The sequence below is a fragment of the Somniosus microcephalus genome, chromosome 13, assembly GCF_052327205.1.
Source record: "Somniosus microcephalus isolate GS21.2 chromosome 13, FLI_Smic_1.0, whole genome shotgun sequence".
In the NCBI taxonomy this organism is placed as follows: Eukaryota; Metazoa; Chordata; class Chondrichthyes; order Squaliformes; family Somniosidae; genus Somniosus; species Somniosus microcephalus.
In genome coordinates, this window is record NC_140999.1 from 35433181 (window position 1) to 35460743 (window position 27563).

The 27563-nt window shown below is 49.1% G+C and overlaps 1 protein-coding gene across 1 annotated transcript in view; it reads left to right on the forward strand.

Annotated features, from left to right (window-relative positions):
* Window positions 1-27563, forward strand: part of myo1f (myosin IF) — a 214742-nt gene that overhangs the window by 88295 nt on the left and 98884 nt on the right. Inside the window, exons 5-9 of the mRNA XM_086004739.1 lie at window positions 884-971; window positions 2336-2425; window positions 3167-3298; window positions 14141-14275; window positions 19416-19548. Of these exons, the coding sequence (XP_085860865.1) occupies window positions 884-971; window positions 2336-2425; window positions 3167-3298; window positions 14141-14275; window positions 19416-19548 (578 nt within the window). The remainder of the gene's footprint in view (window positions 1-883; window positions 972-2335; window positions 2426-3166; window positions 3299-14140; window positions 14276-19415; window positions 19549-27563) is intronic.

Genomic DNA, 27563 nt, shown 5'->3' on the forward strand with positions numbered 1-27563 from the left:
GTGTGCATTTTATGCACCTTTGGGTAGAACACACTGACATGAATCTTGTCATTCATGTGGAAATGACTAATGAAATAATACTGGGCGGCCTGCTGGTGGCGCTGTCCAGGGAGAGTATAAATACTCAGGCATGGGCCCAGCTTGCTCAGGACATTCTTTAACAGGAACTAGTGAAGGACACAACTAGATTTCCATGTTGAAAAACAGTTGATTAAAGCTTTGTTTAATGCTTAGACCAAGTGCCTAGTAGTTTTCTTATGTCACACGCCATCTTCCATGCAAACACTGCTAGTGTATTTCCTTTAGAATTTTGGAGACTTGGATCCCTGACGTGCTGCAGTGAGGACACAGGTAGATAGAATAATACTGTCAGTGGGAGAGTGGTTAACTAGTCCAATACATCATCAAGAGCCAAATCATTGGGCAAAAGGTGGGTGGTTCTGCTTCCATTTGTTTTGTACACATTGTCGTCTTAGAAAATTCACCTTTCTGCTGGGTTTCTTTATATTCTGAATTTTAGAAAACAGAATTTCTCACCATTATAGACACTGGCGGGTGCTTTGTAGGACTTCGCTGAAATGCAGCAAATTCAGGCGATTTGCAGAAAAACAGCTTTATTGGGACTTACATATTGAACTTATTTGCATCGTTTGGAAAAGGAGTTTAGAAATCTCCTGTGCTGGCCGTGTACAAAATACCTCTATGGTATTTGAACTTTTTCACTTTCCCTTTTTGAATGAAAAACCAAAAGGGGGGGTCACGTGAGTCCTATTTGGGCGAATGCAGCTCTGAGCATGAATGAAGTAGAAGAGATCGGTACAGCTTAGAGGCCAGTGAGAATTCATATCACGGCAGTTATTTATTCTGGCTTTTTGTCTTCCAGCGGTGAAAGTGGAGCCGGAAAAACAGTAGCAGCAAAATATATTATGGGTTACATCTCCAAAGTGTCAGGAGGAGGATCAAAGGTCCAGGTAACGATGGAGGATCTGAACATTTGTATTAACTTTAGCACTTCATTGTGCCTGAGGATCGTCAGTTTGCAAATGCTTCTTTCCCAGGCATAAGGGAGAGGGAAAGGGTACATAGAATCACTATGCTGGGTGTACACCCTCTTTGTATAGCTTAAGAATTTCCTGTGTGTCTCCCAAGGGAAGGGCAACGGTGGTGGGAAAAGAGTTACACCCGCATTAGTCATAAACAGCGTTATAAATCTCCATCAAGAAACTACTCATGAAATAACGCTGGACAGCCAGCTGGTGGCGCCGTCCAAGGTGTATAAATACTCGGGCGTGGGCCCAGCTTTCCAGGGACATTTTGTAAGACAGGAACTAGTGAAGTACAACTAGACCTCCATGTTCTGAAACAAGTTGATTAAAGCCTTGCTTTATACTCAAACCAAGTGCGTAGAGTTTTTTTACATAAACGGCATCATCCCATTCACCTGGGGCACCAGGGAAGTAACAGGGGCTCCTACCTCATTTTCTTGTCAGAACACCAGCCAGGCCCCCCATTTGGAGGAATGCCCAGAAGAAGTAGGCTCATGGCTTTGCGTCCAGCCCCACTCGGATTGGAGGATCTGAGCAGAGCCAGGTTGCCACCTGTTGAAGCTATACAGAAATGATGGACCTTCATTTGCAGCTGCAGGAAGAAGGCGGTCAGGGCTAGAGGTCTTCTTGCTGTTGTTTTTGCAGCTGCTGCTGACTTTCTTCCCCAGCTTCCAGGCCTATGTAAGTGGCCTGAACGCAAAAATGCAGATATGTTCAGGTCATATCAGGTGGAGGCCACTTCAGGTCTGACTAGCCCCCAGGCGAAGGGCGATGACGAATCTCAGCCCTACTGAGTGGACTACTCATTGAGTAGTATATGTATATCTTTCTTTCTCTCCTCCTCCAACTGATCACAGGCAGCACATGCAGCTAAAGCCAGACTGTCAAGGATTTGAGCGCTGACTCAACAGTCCCTTTACACTGGCTTGTTCTCTCACGCTAACCGCAGCTTCCTCTGGTACCCCTGCCACTGGCACCCTTCAGGCAAGCCTTGAAGACAATGAGGAGGAGGGTCAGGAATGTCCCCTCCTGCCTCATGTCCATTCCTGCCCTGTGACAGCGCTTGGTCTAAGTGCAGGTACTCCACGCCCTCACCCCTCGGGAGAAGCCCCAAAAATCTTTGGGCAACGTAAAGGAGGTGGGAACCCAGTGTCGTGAGCCTGCACCTTTTTTCCTCTCCTTTTCTTCTGGGAACTGAGCATTTCCCAGGTGCATAGAAAGGAATACCAGTGCTGCAAGTTTGTAATGGAGGCAAAGACATAACTTTTTTTTTGTCTACCTTATTCTAGCATGTAAAAGATATCATCCTGCAGTCAAACCCTCTGCTCGAGGCTTTTGGAAATGCCAAGACTGTACGAAACAATAATTCCAGTCGATTTGTAAGTCACTCCTTAGGTTTCTGCTGTGTGTGTTTCAAATGCCTTACTTTTCATGCATCATTGAGCTGAATCAGTTTGTTATGATTCACAGTGACCCTAATGGATTCTAAATAGTAGGGGGATGAATTTCCACGGGGATTCTTCCTCCATAACTTTGTTTTGTTATTTCTCCGGGGTTTCTGTGATCTTCCGCCGAAGATATGGCAAACAATTGGAAGAACCCCTGTGGAAATTCAACCCCTCAGTCTCCTTTCAGCACCTAATCCATTTGCCACAAAGTGTTCGTCACCTATTCGGAATTCAGGGAATTTGTCTGCTTGTCCACTGGTACCCTGGATCTTACCAGTAACTCATCATGAGTATGTACTGAACTCCATCGTTGTTTACAGAACAGGGATACGCAGTGCGATATTTTAATTAGTGATAATATTTACTTAACCATAATATGCATTACTGCAGGTCTTTACATGCCCTTGGTGTCTCTGCGCCATGGGGTTTGGTGTGCCCAGTGCCAGGTTGCCAAGCGCACCCAACTCAGCTCATTACATGCAAATAAGCCTGCTCTGGAAATAGTGGGCACATTGCTGATCCTTCCCGGGGAGCATAGTTCTGACACGCTCTGCTGGCTATAAAGAAACATGGTCCTTTTAAGTTTCTATTTTATGTGTGCGTTGGTGTGCGTGTGTGTGAGTGTGTGTCACTGTTCAGATCCTATGCCAAGATGTACTATTTCTTCCATAGGGAAAATATGTTGAAATTCAGTTCAGTCGTGGTGGAGAGCCAGATGGAGGTAAAATCTCTAATTTTCTGTTGGAGAAATCCCGAGTTGTTAGCCAGTATGAGAATGAGAGGAACTTCCACATTTACTACCAGGTAATGCATCACTTCTTTACCATCTGACCTTAGCAAATCTAAAATGTGAAAATGAATGAATGAATACAGTTCCGTATGTAAAAGTATATGCGAGGCAATGGTTACATAGAGATCAGTGGATGCCCAGCAGTGTTACAAAGCGGTTATCTTGCCAAAGACTTCAGATGATTTTATAAACAAGAGTGGGGTTGGACCATTATGCAGCCATCAACCGAAAACTTGGAAGAAATGATTGCTTAGAAAAAATGGCATTTTTCCCACTGTACCATAACTTCTGCACCAAAATGATATATAATAGGCTACAGGAGGAGATAGACAGGCTCATGGAATAGGCAGAGAGGTGGCAGATATAATTCAATGCAGAGAACAGCGAAGTAATTCATTTTGGAAGGAAAATCAAGGAATGAAAGTATAAATTCAATGGAAAAATACTGAAGAGTGTGGAGGGATTGAGAGAGATCTAGGAGTTCAAGTACAGTACCGGAATACCTTGAAAGTGTGAGTGCAGCCATAAAAAGCCATATTTTCACTGGAGCAGAGAAAACTGAGCAGATTTAACAGAGGTATTTAGAATAATGAAAGGTTTTGATAGGGTGAATAGGGAAAATAATACCCAAAAATGGGTGGGTTTGGGTCAGGTGGGAAGTTAAAGGGCTGGATTTTCATTGAGGAGGTGGGCAGGAGGCGGGACTGCAACTTTTGGGGTTGTAGTACCACCTCCATCGAGTTGTAGACAACCCAAGCAATTTTGACTTGATTGACCTTGTTGTGCCTGCCCAGTGGGCTCAGCAGGCCAATTAAGGGCCACCCGGCAACAGGTGGCATCACAGATTGATATTTCATCTGTCAAGACCTTTTGACAGATGAAATATCAGCGTTTGACAGCTGTTTGAAGCTGTCAAACACTGACAATCTGTACTCTAAGTTAATTCCTTCCTCTCAGGATGATTTAGAGATCTCTCCGGAACAGAAAGCTGAATGCTGCAATTTTTGACAGATCGTGGCCATTCTGCTTTCTGTGCCGGTGAGATGAGGGACTCCCAAGATCTGAAGGAAGGAAGGCTGTAAAGGTAAGTAAAGGTAAGTAAAACTTCTTTAAACACTTTACACACACCAAACACACTTACCTCTGCACTCATGCACCCATCACTCACCTGAACACTGGACATCTCGACCCCTCCAAGCCCTTCATCCCGATGGCCCGCCTCGCTAACTTGGCGTAGTTTGGAGCTGTCGGGAATCCCACACTTCAAAAATGAAAATAGGGATTAGGCTAAAAACTGCCTGTTAACAGGCAGTTAATTGGCACTAATCCCCTTCCCGCCTCGGGGAGGCGGCTCCCAGTGCGGGTCGGGTACCCGCCTCCTTTTAAACTGGCATGGAGGCGGGTTGGGGGTGGGATGGGTTCGTGCCCCCCGATTTCGGGATTTTAACCCCCCCACACATAGAAACATAGAAGATAGGAGCAGGAGTAGGCCATTCGGCCCTTCGAGCCTGCTCCGCCATTCAATGAGATCATGGCTGATCATCCAAATTCAGTACCCGGTCCCTGCCTTCTCCCCATATCCCTTGATCCCTTTAGCCTTAAGAAATATATCCAACTCTTTCTTGAATATATTTAATGAACTGGCCTCCACCGCCCTCTGTGGCAGAGAATTCCACAGGTTCACCACTCTCTGGGTGAAGAAATTCCTCCTCATTTCAGTCCTAAATGGCTTACCCCTTATCCTTAGACTATGACCCCTGGTTCTGGACTCCCCGGCCATCAGAAACATCCTTCCTGCATCTAGTCTGTCCAGGCCTGACAGAATTTTATAGGTTTCGATGAGATCCCCTCTCAATCTTCTAAACTCCAGTGAGTATAAGCCCAATCGACACAAAGTGGGGTACCGCAAGGATCGGTCCTAGGACCCCAGCTGTTCACAATATATATTAATGATCTGGACGAGGGAATTGGATGTAATATCTCCAAATTTGCAGACGACACAAAGCTGGGTGGGAGGGTAAGCTGTGAGGAGGATGTCGTGAAACTTCAGTACGATTTGGACAGGTTGGGTGATTGGGCAGAAACATGGCAAATGCACTATAATGTGGATAAATGTGAGGTTATCCACTTTGGTGGCAAAAACAGGAAGGCAGATTATTATTTGAATGGCAATAGATTGGGAGAAGGGGAAGTGCAAAGAGACCTGGGTGTTCTTGTGCACCAGTCGCTGAAGGTAAGCATGCAGGTGCAGCAGGCGGTTAAGAATGCAAATGGCATGTTGGCCTTCGTAGCAAGAGGGTTCGAGTACAGGAACAAGGATGTCTTGCTACAGTTGTACAGGGCCTTGGTGAGACCGCACCTTGAGTATTGTGTGCAGTTTTGGTCGCCTTACCTGAGGAAGGACGTTCTTGCCATGGAAGGAGTGCAGCGAAGATTCACCAGGCTGATACCTGGGATGGCAGGAATGACGTATGAGGAGAGATTGTGTCGATTGGGCTTATACTCACTGGAGTTTAGAAGATTGAGAGGGGATCTCATCGAAACCTATAAAATTCTGTCAGGCCTGGACAGACTAGATGCAGGAAGGATGTTTCTGATGGCCGGGGAGTCCAGAACCAGGGGTCATAGTCTAAGGATAAGGGGTAAGCCATTTAGGACTGAAATGAGGAGGAATTTCTTCACCCAGAGAGTGGTGAACCTGTGGAATTCTCTGCCACAGAGGGCGGTGGAGGCCAGTTCATTAAATATATTCAAGAAAGAGTTGGATATATTTCTTGAAGCTAAAGGGATATGGGGAGAAGGCAGGGACAGGGTACTGAATTTGGATGATCAGCCATGATCTCATTGAATGGCGGAGCAGGCTCGAAGGGCCGAATGGCCTACTCCTGCTCCTATCTTCTATGTTTCTATGTTTCTATAATACCCAGTCTAAATGGCCTGATCTCTGGTTGGTTCCTCGACATATTGGTCCAGGAAACTATCCCGTAAACACTCCAGGAATTCCTCCTCCACAATATTGTTACTAATTTGGTTGGCCCAATCTATACGTAGATTAAAGTCACCCATGATGACTGCTGTGCCCTTATTGCACGCTTCTTTAATTTCCCTTTTAATGCCATCCCCAACCTCCGCCTTACTGTTTGGAGGTCTATATACCACTCCCACTAACGTTTTTTTCCCCTTAGTATTTCTCAATTCTACCCATACAGATTCCACATCATCAGAGCTAATATCCTTCATTACAATTGTGTTAATCCCTTCTTTAACCAGTAATGCTACCCCACCTCCCTTTCCTTTTTGCCTATCTTTCCTGAATATCGAATACCCCTGGATGTTGAGTTCCCAGTCTTGGCCATCCTTGAGCCACGTCTCCATAATCCCAACCAAATCGTATTCGTTTACCTCTATTTGCGCAGCCAATTGATCCACCTTATTACAAATGCTCCTCACATTAAGACACAAAGCCTTCAGGTTTGTTTTTTTAATGCTCTTAGACCTATTAGAATTATTATTTACCGTGGCCATGTTTGATTTAAACTGTTGATTTCTCTGACTGCCACTTTTGTTTTTCTCCTTCCTATCTTTTGCTTTTATCCTTGTTTCCCTTTCCTCTGTCTCCCTGCTCAGGTTCCCAACCCCCTGCCATTTTAGTTTAAACCCTCCCCCACAGCACTAGCAAACACTCCCCCTAGGACATCGGTTCCAGCCCTGCCCAGGTGCAAACCATCCAGTTTGAACTGGTCCCACCTCCCCCAGAACCGGTTCCAATGTCCCAGGAACTTGAATCCCTCCCCCTGGCACCATTCCTCTAGCCACGTATTCATCTGAAGTATCCTTCTATTTCTACTCTGACTAGCACGTGGCACTGGTAGCAATCCTGAGATTACTACCTTTGAGGTCCTGTTTTTTAATTTATCTCCTAACTCCTTATATTCCGCTTTTAGGACCTCATCCCGCTTTTTACCTATATCGTTGGTGCCTATATGCACCACGACAACTGGCTGTTCACCCTCCCCTTCCAAGATGTTCTGCAGCCGTTCGGAGACATCCTTGACCCTTGCACCAGGGAGGCAACACACCATCCTGGAGTCTCGTTTGCGGCCGCAGAAACGCCTATTTATTCACCTTACAATAGAATCCCCTATTACTATCGTTCTACCCCTCGTTTTCCTCCCATTCTGTGCAGCAGAGCCACCCCTGGTGCCAGGAAGTTGGCTGCTGCTGCCTTCCTCTGATAAGCCATCACCCCCAACAGTACCCAAAGTGGTGTATCTGTTGGAGAGGGGGATGGCCACTGGGGACCCCTGCACTACCTGCCTGCGCCTAGTACTCTGCCTGTTGGTCACCCGTTCCCTTTCTTCCTGTCCAACCTCTACCTGCGGTGTGTCCAACTCTGTAAATGTGCTATTCACGCTGTCCTGAGCATCGTGAACGCTCCAGTATGCATCCAATCGCAGCTCCAGTGCCGCAATGCGGTCTGTCAGTAGCTGCAGTTGGATGCACTTCCTGCACATGTAGTTGTCAGGGACACAGGAAGTGTCCCTGATTTCCCACATGTCGCAGGAGGAGCATATCACGTGGCCCGGCTGTCCTGCCATGACTTACCCTTTAATTAATTGAATTTAAATTAAATCAATCAATCCCACTGATTACACTACAGTTAACTGGTTTACCAACAGTCCCCGCTACACCAGAGAGACCTTAGTAACTATAAACCACAGAGTTAAAGTTTAAAAAAGAGAGAAATACTTACCAACCAATCACTTACCTGCTTCCTGGTGACGTCACACTTTGATTACTTTTTACCTCTCTTCCCCGCTGTTGAATTGGTAAGCCTCGCCTCACCACTCACACACAGGTCCGATGCTCTGGTCAGGCCTCGCTGCTCGCTGCCGGTTTTATGATTCGCCTCGCCTCACTGCTCACACCCAGGTCCGATGCTCTGGTCGGGCCTCGCTGCTCGCTGCCGGTTTAATGCTCTGCCTCGCCTCGCTGCTCACACCCAGGTCCGATGCTCTGGTCGGGCCTGTGGTAAACCACTGTTTGTATTCCACTGTGTACATGCCTGGACATGCCTCGGCTGACTCCTCCCACAAGTCCTAGTATAAAGGTGACTGCTCCCCAGCCCTTTGTATTCTGGACCGGTCGACCACTCGAGGCAGACCTTCATTCTTTTGTTAATAAAAGCCTTTAGTTACTCTCTTAACTCTCAGTCTTTTATGAGTAATTGATAGCGCATCAATTTTATTAACAAAATTTTTATAATGGAGAAGATCCTCACACCAGCATGCCTGGACTTAGATCATCGGGAGGCGGACTCATCCACCAAGTTTACTCACTGGCTTAAGTGTTTCGAAAAATTCCTGACCGCCTCCGCAGCAATCAAATCGGACGAGGACAAACTGGATGTCCTGACCTCCAAAGTGAACCACCGAGTGTACTCGGTCATCCAAGACGCGACCTCGTACGCGGACGCTATCAAGCTCCTCAAGGACCAGTACACGCGCCCAGTGAACGAAGTGTACGCCAGGCACCTTCTGGGGAGTCGTAAACAACAACCTGGGGAATCGACCGTGGAATACCTTCAGGCACTGTCTGTGCTTGGCCGGGCCTGTGGTTGTAAGGATGTAAAGGCCGCCGTGTACACAGAGGAACTTATCCGGGACGCTTTTGTAGCGGGCCACAGATCCAATTACACCCGACAGCGACTGTTGGAGCAGAGTGACCTCGACCTCAACAAGGCCTCTGAACTCGCACTATCATTGGATGCAGCCTACTGGGGCATGGATGCCTACTCCTCTGCACCGTGGACGCCGCGGGGAATGACAGCCTGGGACACGGTATGACCGCCTCATAGCGCCGTGCCACCCCAGCCACACCCCAGCAATGGCCCAACTACCGCAGCAGTGTCCCAAGGCCAGACAGCAGTGCCCCAAGGCCAGAAATGCTACTTCTGTGGCCAGGCAAAGCACCCCAGAGCGCGCTGCCCGGCGAAAAACGCGATCTGCTCGGGCTGTGGGAAGAAGGGACACTATGCTAGCATCTGCAGGGCCAAAGCCACCCCGAACCCCAGCAGCGCCGCATGTGGGCCATGCGGGCCGCCATCTTGGGCCTCCCCGGCCATGTGCGAACCACCGGTACAGCAGCCATTTTGGACGCCTCCAGCCACATGGGGATCATGGACGCCGCCATCTTGGACGACAGCCGGAACGCAGCAGGCCCCCAACACCGCCTCATCTGATACCCGCAGTGACACACCGACCCCTACGCTGGCATCCGTTACACTGGACCAAGCGAGACCGCACCAGCTGGCCAGTTCCACAATGGACATTAAGGTAAATGGTCACGATACAATCTGCCTTTTTGACTCTGGGAGCACGGAGAGCTTCATCCACCCCGACACGGTGCGGCGTTGCTCTCTCCCAGTCCTGCCTGCGCACCAGCGGATTTCTATGGCCTCCGAGTCCCAGTCGGCGGACATCGGCGGCTACTGCGTGGTGACACTCGTAGTAGACGGGACTGTGTACGATCATTTTAAACTTCTGGTCCTGCCCGACCTCTGCGCTGCCGTCCTGCTGGGGTTAGATTTTCAGTGCCACCTTAAAAGTGTTACGATGGCGTATGGTGGACCCCTACTCCCACTCACAGTCCGCAGCCAGCAGCTTCCAAATTGCCCGCCGCGCACCAGGTGCAACCTCTCCACACTCAGAGTCACCCCCCCCCCCACTGTTTGCTAACCTCACCCCCGACTGTAAGCCCATTGCCACAAAGAGCAGGCGATACAGTGCCGGGGACAGGGTTTTCATTAAAACCGAAGTGGAGCGGCTCCTGAAGGAAGGGATTATTGAGGGCAGCACCAGCCCCTGGCGAGCCCAGGTTGTGGTCATTAAGACCGACGAGAAGCAGCGCCTGGTCATCGACTACAGCCAGACAATAAATCGCTACACCCTGCTGGACGCCTACCCACTCCCCCGCATAGCTGATATGGTCAACCAGATCGCGCAGTACCGCGTCTTCTCGACCATTGACCTGAAATCAGCGTACCACCAGCTCCCTATCTGCCCTGAGGACCGCCAGTATACTGCCTTTGAGGCAAACGGCCGCCTCTATCACTTCCTTAGGGTTCCCTTTGGCGTCACCAACGGGGTCTCCGTCTTCCAAAGGGAGATGGACCGGATGGTAGATCAAAATGCGTTGCAGGCCACTTTCCCATATCTGGACAATGTGACCATCTGCGGCCGTGACTTGCAGGACCATGACGCAAACCTCGAAAAATTCCTCCGCACCGCCCAACTCCTGAACCTGACATATAACAAGGAGAAGTGCATATTCCGCACAAACCGCCTCGCCATCCTTGGCTGTGTTGTGGAACACGGAGTCATCGGCCCCGACCCCGACCGGATGCGTCCCCTTATGGAACTCCCACTGCCCCACTGCCTCAAGGCCCTGAAGAGGTGCCTAGGGTTTTTCTCCTATTACGCCCAGTGGGTCCCCTACTATGCGGACAAGGCCCGTCCGCTGATCAAGTCCACCTCTTTTCCCTTGACGGCAGAGGCCCGCTTAGCCTTCCACCGTATCAAGGAGGACATTGCCAAAGCCACCATGCACGCAGTGGACGAATCCATCCCCTTCCAGGTGGAAAGCGACGCGTCCGACTTTGCCCTGGCCGCTACCCTCAATCAGGTGGGGAGACCCGTGGCCTTCTTTTCACGAACCCTCCAAGGCCCGGAGACCAGACACTCCGCTGTTGAGAAGGAGGCCCAGGCGATTGTGGAGGCTGTGCGTCATTGGAGGCACTACCTGGCCGGAAAACGATTTACCCTGCTCACTGACCAGCGTTCAGTTGCTTTCATGTTTAACAACAAGCAGAGGGGCAAAATCAAAAATGACAAGATCTTGAGGTGGAGAATCGAACTTTCCACCTACAATTACGAGATCTTGTACCGGCCCGGGAAGCTCAATGAACCCCCGGATGCGCTATCGCGTGGCACCTGCGCCAGCGCGCAGATCGATAGACTGCGGGCCCTCCACAATGACCTCTGCCACCCGGGGGTCACCAGGTTCTTCCACTTCATCAAGGCCCGCAACCTGCCTTACTCTATTGAGGAGGTCAGGACCATGACCAGGAACTGCCAAGTCTGCGCTGAGTGCAAACCGCACTTTTATAGACCAGACAGGGCCCACCTGATAAAAGCCACTCGCCCCTTCGAGCGCCTGAGCGTTGATTTTAAAGGGCCTCTCCCCTCCTCCGACCGCAATGTGTACTTCCTCAATATTATTGATGAGTACTCCCGTTTCCCGTTCGCCATCCCCTGCCCGGACATGACCAGTGCCACGGTCATTAAATGTCTGAACGACCTCTTCACCCTGTTCGGTTTCCCCAGCTATATCCATAGCGACCGGGGCTCATCGTTTATGAGCGACGAACTCCGTCAGTACCTGCTAACTAGGGGTATTGCCACAAGCAGGACCACCAGTTACAACCCCCAGGGGAACGGACAGGTGGAAAGAGAAAATGCGACAGTTTGGAAGGCCGCCCTGCTAGCCTTAAAGTCTAGGGGCCTTCCAACCTCCCGCTGGCAGGATGTGCTCCCCGATGCGCTCCACTCTATTCGGTCACTGCTCTGCACTGCCACTAACGCCACCCCTCATGAGAAAATGTTTGTCTTCCCAAGGAAGTCCACATCGGGGACATCGCTACCACCACGGCTGACGTCCCCAGGGCCAGTCCTACTGAGAAGACACGTGAGGACCCATAAAACGGACCCCCTGGTCGAGAGGGTCGACCTCCTCCACGCCAACCCCCAGTATGCTTACATTGCATACCCGGACGGGCGGGAGGACACAGTCTCCATAAGAGACCTTGCACCCTCGGGGGCCGCAGTAACCCACTATTCACTACCACCCCCCCCCACGACCCGATATCCAGCCCCAGCAGACGGCAGGCCTGGGCCCCGCGACCCGCTCGACATCTACGAGGACGACACGCCTGTGCCACAGCCTACGCAGGACTCGACGCCGGAAGCTCCACTACCCCTGCCGTCGCCACGCCGATCACAGCGGCAGACAAGACCTCCGGAGAGACTCCAATACATTAACTTTTAATACACTTCACCCCGCCGGACTCAATTTTAAACAAGGGGTGAATGTGGTAAACCACTGTTTGTATTCCACTGTGTACATGCCTGGACATGCCTCGGCTGACTCCTCCCACAAGCCCTAGTATAAAGGTGACTGCTCCCCAGCCCTTTGTATTCTGGACCGGTCGACCACTCGAGGCAGACCTTCATTCTTTTGTTAATAAAAGCCTTTAGTTACTCTCTTAACTCTCAGTCTTTTATGAGTAATTGATAGCGCATCAGGGCCTCGCTGCTCACTGCCGGTTTTATGCTCCGCCTCGCCTCACTGCTCACACCCAGGTCCGATGCTCTGGTCGGGCCTCGCTGCTCGCTGCCGGTTTTATGCTCCGCCTCACCTCACTGCTCACACCCAGGTCCGATCCCGCCTCCAAGGCCCAATGAAAATCCTGCCCAAAGTGTTAAGTGAGACAGGAACTCAAACTGCCTCGAACCAGCCCACTTCCGGTTTTAACGGAGGTGGAATGAGAAGCGAGTAACCAATCCACTCTCAGGAGGCTGCGTGCCTTCACTTTAAGAGGATTTGTATTTTTAACCTATGTTGGTCGGGTTTCCCGGGCCTCGGATAACTTTGCTGGTAAAAGGAGGCGGGAAGGGCTGGACCCATCAAGTAAGTGCCTTTACAGCACTGCTTGTGGACAGGAGGAGCAGGAGGAGCAGGAGTGCTTCCTCCAGTCCCAACAAGCAAATTTATAAACACTCCACCCACCTCCACGATCTCTCCTCGACACCCCCATCACCAACCCTCACCTCGAGCACTGACCCTCCTAGTTATCTCCGACCCCCCCCACGATCACCAACCCCCCATCACCGCCCCCTGATCTCCCCCGTGATCTCCAACTCTCCCCTAACCCCCATCTGTCCCCTCAATCTCCAAACCCCCTCTGATCTCTCCCCGACCCCCGCGAGCTTTCAACCCCCGCGATCTTTCATCCACCCACAATCAAACTGACACTCCCAACCACGCTGTACCCGCCCCCTCCCCTCCAGCCCCCCCCAACTCCCCCAATCGTGAGGACCCCTGCAGGTAGCTCGGCAGCCAATCCCACCACTTACCAGGTCTCAAGGGACAGCCTCCAGGCCGCACAAATTCCTGCCACATCCCACCCAGAACTAGTGGGAAGTCGGCCAGTAGCATTTATATGAGGACCAGCGGTTAAAATGCCCCGATCTCTTTTTTGCTGTAGTAGCTGAGATTTGAAGAGATACCAAAAATCACTCACCAAAAACTGGCCTGCAGTTAAAATCGGGGCCACAGGGAGTCAGTTGACCGGGGGCTCATCAATTTAAAATTGTCACTGAGAGAGTGAGGAGAGAGGTTTGGAGAAACGTCCTTAGGCAGAGAGCTGTTAGAGCATAGAATGCACAAGGCAGTTATTGTAGCTTCTTTTAAGGGAATTGGATAAATATTTGAAGCAAAGGAAGATACAGGACTATAGGGAGAGGACAAGGCAGTGGCATTAGTTTTGGATTGCTCTAGCAAAGAGCCTGCATAGGCACAATACAGGCCAAATGGTTTCTTTATGTGCTGTAAACATCTGTGGGGCCTTATAAGTGATATTGATGATTTTAAAAGGATTCTATGTATATTATACCAATATTATGTCAGTATGGATTCTGTCCAAATACATGGTTCCAAGTGTGATTGGGAGGGAAATTCAAACAGTGTTGGAATCTGAAATATAGGCTCAGAAATGGATCCACTTTTTCTTCAAACAGCTGCTCGAAGGCGCTTCCGCAGACCTGGTTGAGAATCTCGGCATCGCTGATCCCACTTATTACTTCTACTTAAATCAGTCAGGCACCTACAAGGTGGATGGGACCGATGACAAGAAAGAATTCAATGAAACAATGGTAAATGCTGCAGTAGTATTTTTATTTTGAATTGAGCTGTGCAAACAACTCAGGAATTTATTTACAGGTGTGTAAATTGAATAGTTAATTCGCAGGTGCTGAAAGCAAAAATATACCTCGTGATTCGGGATGTTAATGAGTAGTTGAGCTCATGCTGGAGCCTAAGGCAAAAAGTAGATTGATTGAATAATAGAGTTCTCCCCCACTTCTTTACCCCGTCACATACCTGCCTCAGCCAGCTTACAGATTTCAACAATATTGCTGTTAGTCTGCCACGCGAACAGCCTTGGGTGACTCTGCCCACTGACGTCACTCATGTCCTTCCTCTGATGGCCCCGAGGTGTGTATCCACATGCTACATCATTACTGCACAATGCTCCATTGTACCACGCATTCTGCCAATTGTCACCCATTGGGGGTGGTGATCACTATTTTGCTTTACCAATGTGACCCATTTTAATCATAAAACAGAAAACAGAAAATGTCGCAAACACACATGTCGACAGCATCTGTGATGAAAACAGACAAGTTAATGCTTTGGGCACAGACCCTGCTCCAGTTCTGAAGCTTTAACTTATTTATTCTCTCCACAGATGCTGACTGACCTGATATGTGTTTCCCTCAATTTTCTGTTTTTTTTAGATTTCGAGCACCTGCAGCATTTTTCTTATTCCATTTTAATTTAGCAACATAGGAAGGAATATAGGAACTGGAGTAGGCCATTCAGCCCCACACACCTGTTCCGCCACTCAATTAGATCATGGCTGCTCTGTATCTTAGCTCCATCTAACCCTCAATATCCTTGCCTAACAAAAATCTATCAATCTCAGATTTGAAATTTTCAATTGGCCTAGTCTCAACAGCTTTTTGGGGGAGAGAGTTCCAGATTTCCAGTACCCTTTGTGTGAAGAACTGCTTCCTGACATTCCCCCCTGAATGGCATAGTTCTAATTTTAAGCTTATGTCCCCTTGTTCTACATTCTCCCTTCAGAGGAACTAGTTTCTCTCTATCTACACGATCAAACCCTTTAATCATTTTAAACACTTCAATTAGATCACCCCTTAATCTTCTATATTCAAGGGAATACAAGCCTAGTCCATGCAACCTGTCCTCATAATTTTACCCTTTTTGCCCAGATACTATTCTGGTGAATCTGCGCTGCACCCACTCCAAAGCCAATATATCCTTCCCGAGGTGCGGGGCCCAGAACTGAGCGCAGTGCTCCAGAGGGGGTCTAACCAGTGCACTGTACAGCTGTAACACTCCTTTATATTCCAGACCTCCTGAGATAAAGGCCAACATTCCATTAGCCTTTCTAATTATTTATTGTACCTGTCCACTAGCTTTTGTGACTTCTGTACCCCAAAATCTCTCAGTTCCTAGCTTCTCGCCATTTAGAAAATACTCTGATCTTAGCTCCAAAGTGGATGACCTCAGACTTTCCCACACTGAACTCCATCTGCCACAGTTTTACCCACTCACTTAATCTATCAATGTCCCTTTGCAACTTTCTGCTCCCATCTACACTATTTACTGTGCCACCTAACTTAGTGACGTCAGCAAATTTAGATATACGGCACACTCTATTCTTTCATCTAAGTCATTGATAAATATAGTGAAAAGCTGAGGCCCCGGTACAGATCCCTGGGGGACACCACTAGACAGATCCGGCAAATTTGAGTACACACCCATTATCCCTACCCTCTGTCTCCTTCCTCCTAACCAATTCCCTATCCAAGCCAATAGGTTGCCTCCAATTCCACGTGCTCTCATTTTTGTTAACAGTCTCTTATGTGGAACCTTGTCGAATACCTTCTGTAAGTCCATATAAACAGATCTGGCAACTCAAAACTGGGCATCCATGAGGCGCTGTGGGCCATCAGCAGCAGCAGAATTGTATTCAACCACAATCTGTAACCTCATGGCCCAGCATATCCCTCACTCTACCATTACCATCAAGCCGGGAGATCAACCCTGGTTTAACGAAGAGTGCAGGAGAGCATGCCGGGAACAGCACCAGGCATACCGAAAAATGAGGTGTCAACCTGGTGAGGCTACAACACAGGACTACTTGCATGCCAAACAACGGAAGCAACATGCGATAGACAGAGCTAAGCGATCTCACAACCATCGGATCAAATCAAAGCTCTGCAGTCCTGCCACATCCAGTCGTGAGTGGTGGTGGACAATTAAACAGTTAACAGGAGGAGGAGGCTCCAAAAATATCCCCATCCTCAATGATGGTGGAGCCCAGCACGTGAGTGCAAAAGACAAGGCTGAAGCATTTGCAACTATCTTCAGCCAGAAGTGCCGAGTGGATGATCCATCTCGGCCTCCTCCTGAGGTCCCCAGCATCACAGATGCCAGTCTTCAGCCCATTCAATTCACTCCACGTGATGTTAAGAAATGGCTGAAGACACTGGATACTGCAAAGGCTATGGGCCCTGGCAATAGTACTGAAGACTTGTGCTCCAGAACTAGCTGCGCCCCTAGCCAAGCTGTTCCAGTACAGCTACAACACTGGCATCTACCCGGCAATGTGGAAAATTGCCCAAGTATGCCCTGTCTACAAAAAGCAGGACAAATCCTACCCGGCCAATTACCGTCCCATCAGTCTACTCTCAATCATCAGCAAAGTGATGGAAGGTGTCGTCGACAGTGCTATCAAGCGGCACTTACTCAGCAATAACCTGCTAACTGATGCCCAGTTTGGGTCCCGCCAGGGCCACTTAGCTCATTACAGCCTTGGTCCAAACATGGACAAAAGAGCTGAACTCAAGAGGTGAGGTGAGAGTGACTGCCTTTGACATCAAGGCAGCATTTGATTGAGCGTGGCATCAAGGAGCCCTAGCAAAACTGAAGTCAATGGGAATCAAGGGGAAAACTCTCCATTGGTTGGAATCATACCGAGCACAAAGGAAGTTGGCTGTGGTTGTTGGAGGTCATTCATCTCAATCACATGACATCACTGCAGGAGTTCCTCAGGGCAGTGTCCTAGGCCCAACCATCTTCAGCTGTTTCATCAATGACCTTCCCTCCATCATAAGGTCAGAAGTGGGGATGTTCGCTGATGATTGCGCACTGTTCAGCACCATTCGAGACTCGTCAAATACTGACGCAGTCCGTGTCCATATGCAGCAAGACCTGGACAACATTCAGACTTGGGCTGACAAGTGGCAAGTAACATTCGCACCACACAAGTGCCAGGCAATGACCATCTCCAACAAGCGAGACTCTAACCATCTCCCCTTGACATTCAATGGCATTACCATCGCTGAATCCCCCACTATCAACATCCTGGGGGGTTACCATTGATCAGAAACTGAACTGGACCAGCCATATAAATACTGTGGCTACAAGAGCAGGCCAGAGGCTGGGAATTCTGCGGCGAGTGTCTCACCACCTGACTCCCCAAAGCCTTTCCACCATCTACAAGGCACAAGTCAGGAGTGTGATGGAATACTCTCCACTTGCCTGGATGAGTGCAGCTCCAGCAACACTCAAGAAGCTCGACACCATTCAGGATAAAGCAGCCTGCTTGATTGGCACTCCATCCACCACCTTCAACATTCACTCCCTCCACCACCGGCGCACTGTGGCTGCAGTGTGTACCATCTACAAGATGCACTGCAGCAACTCGCCAAAGCTCCTTCAACAGCACCTTCCAAACCCGCGACCTCTACCACTTAGAAGGACAAGGGCAGCAGACGCATGGGAACATCACCACCTACAAGTTCCCCTCCAAGCCACACACTATCCTGACTTGGACCTGTATCGCCGTTCCTTCACTGTTGCTGGGCCAAAATCCTGGAACTCCCTTCCTAACAGCATTGTGGGTGTACCTACACCATATGGACTGCAGCAGTTCAAGAAGGCGGCTCACCACCATCTTCTCAAGGGCAATTAGGGATGGGCACTAAATGCAGGCCTAGCCAGCGACGTCCACATCCCATCAATGAATTTTTTAAAAATAACATCCATTGTCAAATAACATCTATCACGTCAATTCAACTAGATTCATTAGACATGACTTACCCTTTACAAATTCATGCTGGCTCTCTCTGATGAGCTCGTATTTGTCCAAATGCTCAATCACTCTGTCGCTAATTTATGCTGCTCTTAACCACAGCTCCATTGGATAATATTCAGTAAAGTGCCATGATTTGGGTACACTAACCTCCATGCTTGACTTTCTGTCCTGTAAAGCGAGACTTCACACTGGGAGTGGAGCATCACAGAATTCACCCTCCAATGTTCAGGTGGATTTGTAATTTTGGGTCACACTTGCCAATCATAAATGTTGCTCCTCATAAGAACAGAAGAAATAGGAGCAGGAGTAGGCCATACTCCCCCTTGAGCCTGCTCCGCCATTCAATAAGATCATGGCTGATCTTCAACCTCAACTCCACTTTCCCGGCCCATCCCCATATCCCTTGATTCCCTTAGTGTCCAAAAATCTGTCGATCTCAGTCTTGAATATGCTCAACGACTGAACATCCACAGCCCACTGGGGTAGAGAATTCCAAAGATTCACAACCCTCTGAGTGAAGAAATTTCTCCTCATCTCAGTCCTAAATGGCCGACCCCTTATCCTGAGATTATGCCCCCTAGTTCTAGACTCTCCAGCCAGGGGAAACAGCCTCTCAGCATCTACCCTGTCAATCCCCCTCAGAATCTTATATGTTTCAAATGTTTTCTTGACACTGACAAATTAATGTCCTTTAAAATCTATTCAGTGGGGCCAGAGATTTTCAATCAGAAACACTCCAGGAGCTAATCTTGCCTAAGTTGAACTCAGCACCCTTGAAAGTGAAAAATGCTTCTGAACCCTCTGTCATCCACATTTGTCCAATCAATATTTGGTGCTCATTCCCAATCTAATGTGTTGGGTAAGCTCATGGCTTAATAAGCTTGGCTGAGTCATTGTTCTCTGGCTCTTTGTAAACTCATCATTAACTTACGCTGAAAATACAAGTGATCTGTTTGTGATATTTGTTGAATTGTAAATCTAAAGAAAATAACAACAAACTAATCAGGTGTTTTTAAATGCAAATTAAATTTACTCTATTTCAAATAGATTTGGCCTGAGTTTTAATTTTACTTACTAACTAATTACCAAGATTTATTTTTTCCACTTAGAATGCTATGCAAATCATAGGTATATCAGCAGAGATTCAGATGATAGCACTACAGATTATTGCTGGAATTCTGCACCTTGGAAACATGAATTTTGTTGAAGTAGGGAATTATGCTGAAGTGGAGAATGAAGCTCGTAAGTAATATTTATTTCTATATACATGTTTAGGAAGAGGAGTGATGGTCAGTCTCTCTTATATTTGCAAGAATATATTCATGATAAATAAGCACGTGACCCAACTAGCCACATGTATTTTGTGGATGAAAGAATCTAAACTTAGTTTCAGGGGTACTTGCTTCAATTTGAATTTCCTATATTCCAACAAGTTGAAAATGGAAAGTTAAGAAACTGCAGACAGATGTAAAAACTGTAAAATGCAGGTTCCCTGTAGGCACTCCTACAATAACTTGCACCAAACCAGTTTTATTTAATTCCATTCTAATTTTATGTAGCCCTACCATAGAGTGATGGTGGTGGACAATCAGGCAACTAACGAGGAGGGCAGGAGGTTCCATGAACAACCGTATCCTCAGCTACAGCAAAGCCCAGCACGTGAGTCACATGGTACAGTGCCACTGGGGCTGAGTCACATGGTACAGTGACACTGGGAGCGAGTCAAACGGTGCAGTGTCACTGAGAATGTGTCACATGGTAGAGTGTCATTGTGAGTGAGTCACATGGTACAGTGTCACTGGGGGTGAGTCACATGGTACAGTGTCACTGGGGTGAGTCACATGGTACAGTGTCAATGGGGATGTGTCACATGCTACAGTGTCATTGGGAGTGAATCATATGGTACAGTGCATAGTGGTTAGCACTGTTGCCTCACAGCGCCAGGGACCCGGGTTCGAATCTGGCCTCGGGTGACTGTCTGTGTGGAGTTTGCACATTCTCCCCGTGTTTGTGTGGGTTTTCTCCGGGTGCTCCGGTTTCCTCCCACAGTCCAAAGATGTGCAGGTTAGGTTGACTGGCTATGATAAATTGACCCTTAGTGTTAGGGGGATTAAAATATGTGGGGTTACGGGGATAGGGTGGGATATGTGTTGGTGTGGGGGTTGCGGGGATCGGGTGGGATATGTGTCGGTGCAGGCTCGATGGGCCGAAATGGCCTCTATCTGCACTGTGGGGTTTCTGTGATTCTGTGATTCTGTGATTCTGTGAGTGCTAAAGACTAGGCTGAAATGATTGCAAGCATCCTCAGCCAGAAATGCCAAGTGGATGATTCCGCTCAGCCTCCTCGTGATATCTCCACCATCATCCAGCTAACTCAGGTCATTCTACGTGACATTAAGAAGCAGCTGAGTGCACTGGACATAGCAAAGGTTATGGGTCCTGACAACATCCCATCTGTAGTGCTAAAGACCTGTACACCAGAACTAGGATCCCCCCCCCAACCCCCTTAGACAAGTTATTCCAGTGCAGCTATATCCTTGGTATCTACCTGACAATGTGGAAAGTTTCCCACATTTGTGCTCTCCACAAAAAGCAGGACAAATCTAACCTGGACAGTTACTGGCTTATCAGCCTCCTCCCAATTGGAGCATAGTGATGGAAGAAGCCATCAATAGTGCTATCAAACAATGCCTATTCACCAATAACTTGCTTGCTAACACTCAGTTTAGGTTCAACCACAATTACTCGGCTCCAGACCTCATCACAGCTTTTATTCAGGCATGGATACAACATGAATACCAGAGGAGAGGGGAGGGTGGCTGCCCTTGATATCAAAGCAGCATTCAACTAAATATGGCACCAAGGAGCCCTAGTAAAAAAGAAAACAGTGGTGGCCAATGGGAAAACCTATTGCCTGGAGTCATACCTCACAAAACAGAAGATGGTTGTGGTTTTTGGAGGCCAATCATTGCAGCCCAGGGACACTGCTGCAGGAGTTCCTGAGGACTGTGTCCTCGGCCCAACCATCTTCAGCAGCTTCATCAATAACAATCCCTCTGTGGCAGAACCACCAGAGGATTACGGACAATTGTATATCATTCCTTTTACAGCAATGTAGTACAGCTGGGGGCGGAACCTTTAATGTATCTGTTAACTGTACTAGGGCTTCTTTCCTGTACTCCGCGTGATGACATCATGCCATCCGTCACGTGATCTCTCAACGACAGGAAGAACGTGATGACGTCATGACGTCAGAGCTCGGAACCTTCTAGCAGTAGAGCTCGGAACCTTCTAGCAGTTGAGCTCGGAACCTGCTAGCAGTTGAGCTCGGAACCTGCTAGCAGTTGAGCTCGGAACCTGCTAGCAGTTGAGCTCGGAACCTTCTAGCAGTTTCCAGAGAGGCTTTCAAGCAGACCAGACCTATTTGCATTGTATCCTACAGTTTCCTGTACAGCTTCGGTTGTTCATTAAATTTTATTGTTTTTGATTTTCTGAGTCGATCTCAATTCTTCGGCTAGGAACCCCAGTTCCTACATTGGTGAACCCGATTTCTTCGAACAATTATCGTTGAAGTTACATCATGGACACGAACGCCGTCACCCTCAAACTGCCGCAATTTTGGGAGCAACAACCGGCCGCGTGGTTTTTCCAGGCGGAAGCCCAATTTGCAATCCGGGGAGTAGCAGCGGATTCGACCCATTATTACGTGGTCTCCGCCCTCGGCAGTGCCACGGCCTCGCGGGTCGTCAGCCTCCTCGAGAGTCCACCGAACGATGGCAAGTACGAAGCTTTAAAAGCACGTTTACTGCAGATTTTCGGTCTGTCCAAGTCGGAACGCGCTCGCAGACTTATCTCCATGCCCGGCCTCGGGGACTCAAAACTCTCAGAGCTCATGAGCCAAATGCTCATGCTTTTGGGCTCAGAATCGCAATGTTTTCTGTTCCGTGAGCTGTTTCTCTGTCAACTACCAGAGCCAGTACAGACGGCCTTGGCCAATTCCGCGATCACGGAATGTGCTGAACTCGCCGCGGAAGCGGATAAAATATTCACCGCCTCACAACAATCTTGTGCAGCCATGAGGCGCCCATCCCCCACAAGAGTGAATCTGACTCCTCCTCCTGCAGGCTGGTGTGCATACCACGCTCGTTTCGGCGCGAAGGCCAGAAATTGCCGTCCGCCCTGCAGTTTCTCACCAAAAAAAAACCTACCTCAAACCAGCGGTTTCTGAGAAGATCAATAAGGCCTAAGGGATGCGCCAGAGTTGCGATGACCGTCGGATCCGCAGGGAAACTCCTATACATTACAGACTCCCTGTCAGGGCGATGTTTTCTCTGTGATACTGGCTCCCAGTGCAGTATCCTATCAGCGTCGAAGCTAGATCTTCAATCCGGCAGTCAAGGTCCCCGCCTCGAGGCAGCCAATGGTGCGGCCATTCGCACGTTCGGAAAGCGTAGGGTCCAGTTGAGTTTTGGCGGCCAACGTTTTGTTTGGGAGTTCATCACGGCGTAAGTCTCACAGGCCATCCTGGGGGCAGATTTCTTCTGCGCAAACGGGTTTCTCGTTGACGTCCGACACTGCCGGCTAATCAGTGCCTCCACTTTTCACTCGGTCCCCTGCCACCGAAGCACTGCGATGTCTTGGTCAGTTGCCTGTGCAGTCCCATCTCCAAATGAGTTCTCTCGTCTTCTCAGTGAGTTCCCTGAGCTCACCAGGCCCACATTTTCTTCTTCAGTCGCGAGGTACGGTGTGGCGCACCACATTACCACGACAGGATCCCCCGTTTATGCGAGAGCTCGAAGGCTGGAACCCGGTAAACTCGTGGCCGCCAAGGCGAAGTTCCATACAATGGAACGCCTGGGTATTATTCGACGTTCGAATTGTCCTTGGTCCTCGCCATTACACATTGTTCCTAAGCCGGGCGGCGGATGGCGACCATGCAGCAACTACAGACGCCTGAATGAGGCTAGCACACCAGATCGGTACCCAATTCCTCACATTCAGGATTTTTCGGCCCATCTGGCAGGGAATTCCATCTTTTCCAAAGTAGACCTCGTCCGAGGCTATCATCAAGTGCGCGTGCATCCTCAGGACGTCCTCAAAACTGCCGTCATCACACCTTTCGGGCTCTTTGAGTTCCTTCGTATGCCGTTTGGGCTGAAGAATGCAGCACAAGCCTTCTAACGTCTCATGGATTCCGTGTTGCGCGATCTGCCATTCATCTTCGTCTACCTAGACGACATCCTTATTGCAAGTAACAGCACGAAAGAACACATTACGCACTTGCGTACCCTTTTTTCTCGTCTCAGCCAACATGGCCTTATTATCAACCCGGCCAAGTGCCAGTTTGGGTTGCACAGCATTGATTTCCTGGGACACAGAATCACCTCAGAAGGCGCCATCCCGCTGGCCACGAAGGTGGTAGCAGTCACCTCGTTCCCTCTTCCTCAGACCATCAGGGCCCTCCAGGAATTTCTGGGAATGGTCAATTTTTATCATCGGTTCGTTCCCAAGGCGGCATTGTTGATGCAACTTTTGTACGAGGCCCTCAGAGGTAAATCGGGCAAAGACCCGATCAATTGGACACCCCAGATGGACCAGGCTTTCCTCGACACTAAGAACGCTTTGGCTGCTGCGACCATGTTGGCACATTCCCTTCCGGGCGCAACCATTGCCCTTACCACCGACACATCTGATTATGCCAACGGTGCAGTACAGGAGCAGTGGGTCGACGGCACATAGCAACCACTGGCTTTCTTCAGCCGCCAATTGCGGAAGAACGAACGCAAGTATAGTACTTTTGATAGGGAGTTGTTGGCATTGTTTCTGGCCATCCGCCATTTTCGCTTCCTACTGGAAGGACGCCCATTCACGGCTTTTGTAGCCCACAAGCCACTTACCTTTGCGATGGCCAAAACAGCGGAACCATGGTCGGCACGGCAACAACATCATCTTACGTACATATCTGAATTTACAACCGACATACAACATGTCTCGGGCAAAGACAACCTGGTGGCGGATTGCCTCTCCCGCACCCAGCTCCACACAGTACACCTGGGAGTCGACTATGTTGGTTTGGCAAAAGAACAGAAGACAGACCCTGAAGTTCCAGCTTACAAGTGGCTGATGTCAGTTTCCAGGCTGCAGGGACCACACTCCTGTGTGACATCTCGATGGGCGTCCCACGTCCAATCGTTCCAGTCGAATGGCGCAGGAGAATTTTCGACACTATCCACGGGTTGTCACACCCTGGCATGAGAGCGTCACAATGACTCATGGCAAAGAAATTCGTCTGGAAGGGCATGCATCTCGACGTCCGTGACTGGACCAATACCTGCGTGAGTTGCCAGAAGTCCAAGATACAACGCCATGTTAAGGCCCCAGTCGCCACTTTTCCAGTTCCGGAGCGTCGATTCGACCATGTGCACGTGGACCTGGTTGGTCCTCTCCCTTTCTCTCGTGGGTACACTCACCTCCTCACCATGTTAGACCGCACCACCAGGTGGCCAGAGGCAATTCCTTTGGTTGCCACCACAGTGGCAGACGTCTCCAGAGCCTTCATCTCGTCATGGGTAGCTCGGTTCGGGGTACCGGCTGACACCTCCTCCGACCGGGGGCCTCAATTTACCTCTGAGCTTTGGAACGCCGTAGCTCAAGGTTTGGGCACCAAGCTTCATCGTACCACCGCCTACCATCCACAGGCGAACGGTCTGTGTGAAAGATTCTGTGGTGTATGTAACCTGTTCCACCTTAAGAGAACTTAAGCCTGTTCCACCTTAAGAGATGTACTACTTTCTCTGGCTGCTGTATACGTAATACCGGTGGTGACCACCGGTATATAAGTACTGTGTAGTGATATTGTATTTAGTATAGTCCTGACCTCCAACTAGTAAAGACCTGTTGAACTTTATTCTTGTAGTCTGTGTCAGTAATTAATCTTAATACAACTGGAACACACAGACTTAACAGTGGCGACGAGTCCGATTCTTACCCTGCGGCAGTTTATATCCACGGCGGCTTCGTCCACAGAACGGGCGTCGAAGAGAGGCATCCACCCTCATCACCCTGCTGGAAGACACGTCGCGCGGCAGGCATCGAGAACCCGGAGTGCAGAAGACATCCTGAACTCGAAGCCTCCATCAGCTGCAGTCAGCTATCTTCTTTCAACCTCGGTGGTGGGTAAGCCGGTCAGCGACGCGAGCAGAAAGTCGGCCGCGTTGGCTGTACAGACGGAGGGAGGAAGACGGAGGAATAAGGGCGGTGTGATCGATCGCGACCGGAGATAAGGGCCGGGCCGCATTCGGGCCGAAAGGCGCAGCGCGGGGACATCGATCGCGGCTGGTGATAAGGGCCGGGCCGCTTTCGGGCCAAAAGGGCGCAGCGTCTGGGGCGACTGAAGGCGCGAGAGCCGCGGTGAAGGCGAACGCAGCCGGTGCTAATAATCGGGCTGCAAGAAGGGCTGCAAGGTGCGACATCGGGGAAGCGCGAATGCCCGAGGGAGCCGCGGTGAAGCGGAGACAGCATCGGGGGAGTTACTAACCGCTGGGAAAGGGGAGCAGCAGCGGCACGCCAAACACCATTGCAGCCAGTGGGTGAAGACCGCCAAGCGCGGGAAAACCGCCATTTTGTAGGCGGAGGACAAAGACAAGAGCGGGAAGCCGCCATCTTGGGATAAAATAAATTGCAACGATGCCTAAACATGGGAACATTGATACCTTTGATAGCGACATCGAGGATTGGGCCATGAATGTAGAACGCATACAAAATTATTGTAAAGCAAATAAAATCCCAGATGCAGAGAAAGCACTAACTTTATTGAACTTAATGGGTGCAAAGACATACGGGCAATTGAAACACCTTTTATCACCAGATGAACCGGCGGATAAGACGTTCGAGGAGATTGTTACTGTCCTGAAAAATCATCTAAACCCCACGCCGCTAATGCTAGCAGAACGATTTAAATTTTACAGCAGAAGGCAGCTGAAGGATGAAAGCAATGCTGAATATTTAATGGAATTGCGTAAGCTAGCAAAGTACTGTCAGTTTGGAACGGGACTGACAGAAGCGCTAAGAGATAAATTTGTGTGTGGATTATTAAAAGAAGATACACAAAAGCGACTGCTCGAGGAGAATGAGCTGACGCTTGAGAAAGCGGTCACTATGGCAGCAGCACACGAAGCCGCAGCGAGAGGCACGGCAGTAATGCAGCTACGGTCACCGGAACTCAGTACAAATAAATTGGGTTTGAGTACTGTAAAATGTTATCGTTGTGGAAAGACAACACACGATCAGAACCAGTGTTGGTTTAAAAACCAAGAATGCAGAACGTGTGGTAGGCTTGGCCACATAGCTAAAGTATGCCGGTCAGGAAAGAAGACCAGCAACAAAAAGTCACCGCAAGGAAAATACATAAAGGTGCACAAGGTGACAAAGACCAGTTCGAACGAACAGAAGTCAGATTCAGACGCTAGCAGTAATGAACTGGGTAGCTTGAGAGTACACAACGTTGGTAAGGATGCAGATCTCCAGACAATTTGGGTCACTCTTCAGATAGCAGGAGTCCAAGTAAAGATGGAATTGGACACTGGATCGGCATTGACGGTCATGAATAAGAAAGATTACAAAAGGTTATTCCAACATATTCCCCTACGGGATACGGAGATTATATTGAAAACATACACGGGGCAAAGAGTGTACCCCATCGGAAAGATAGAGGTAAAAGTGGTCCACAAGGGCGAAGAAAGCTACCTGAAGGAGGTCCACCACTACTGGGACGGGAGTGGATTAGGAAAATGAATATGGACTGGCACTCCTTAAAAGCACTAACGGTAGATTCCGGGGAAACAGATGTCAAACCTAAACGATTGTCCAAAATATTGGATGATGCTAAAGAGGTGTTCCAGCAAGGACTGGGAACACTGAAAGGAATTACGGCAAACATCAAGATTGATGAACATGCACAACCAAAATTTTTCAAAGCCAGACCGGTACCCTATGCAATACGACCTACTGTAGAAGCGGAACTGGAAGCGCTAGAACGTTCAGGTGTACTGTCTAAGGTAGATTGGAGTGAGTGGGCTACGCCCATTGTTCCCGTTATGAAACGTCCTTCGAGCAACAAGCCAGGAGAACCAGGGAAGGTTCGCATCTGTGGAGATTTCAAGATCGCCGTTAATCTGGTGCTTCACACGGTGCAGTATCCGCTTCCGCGGATTGAGGATATTTTTGCTTCGTTGTCTGGCGGGAAACACTTCACCAAG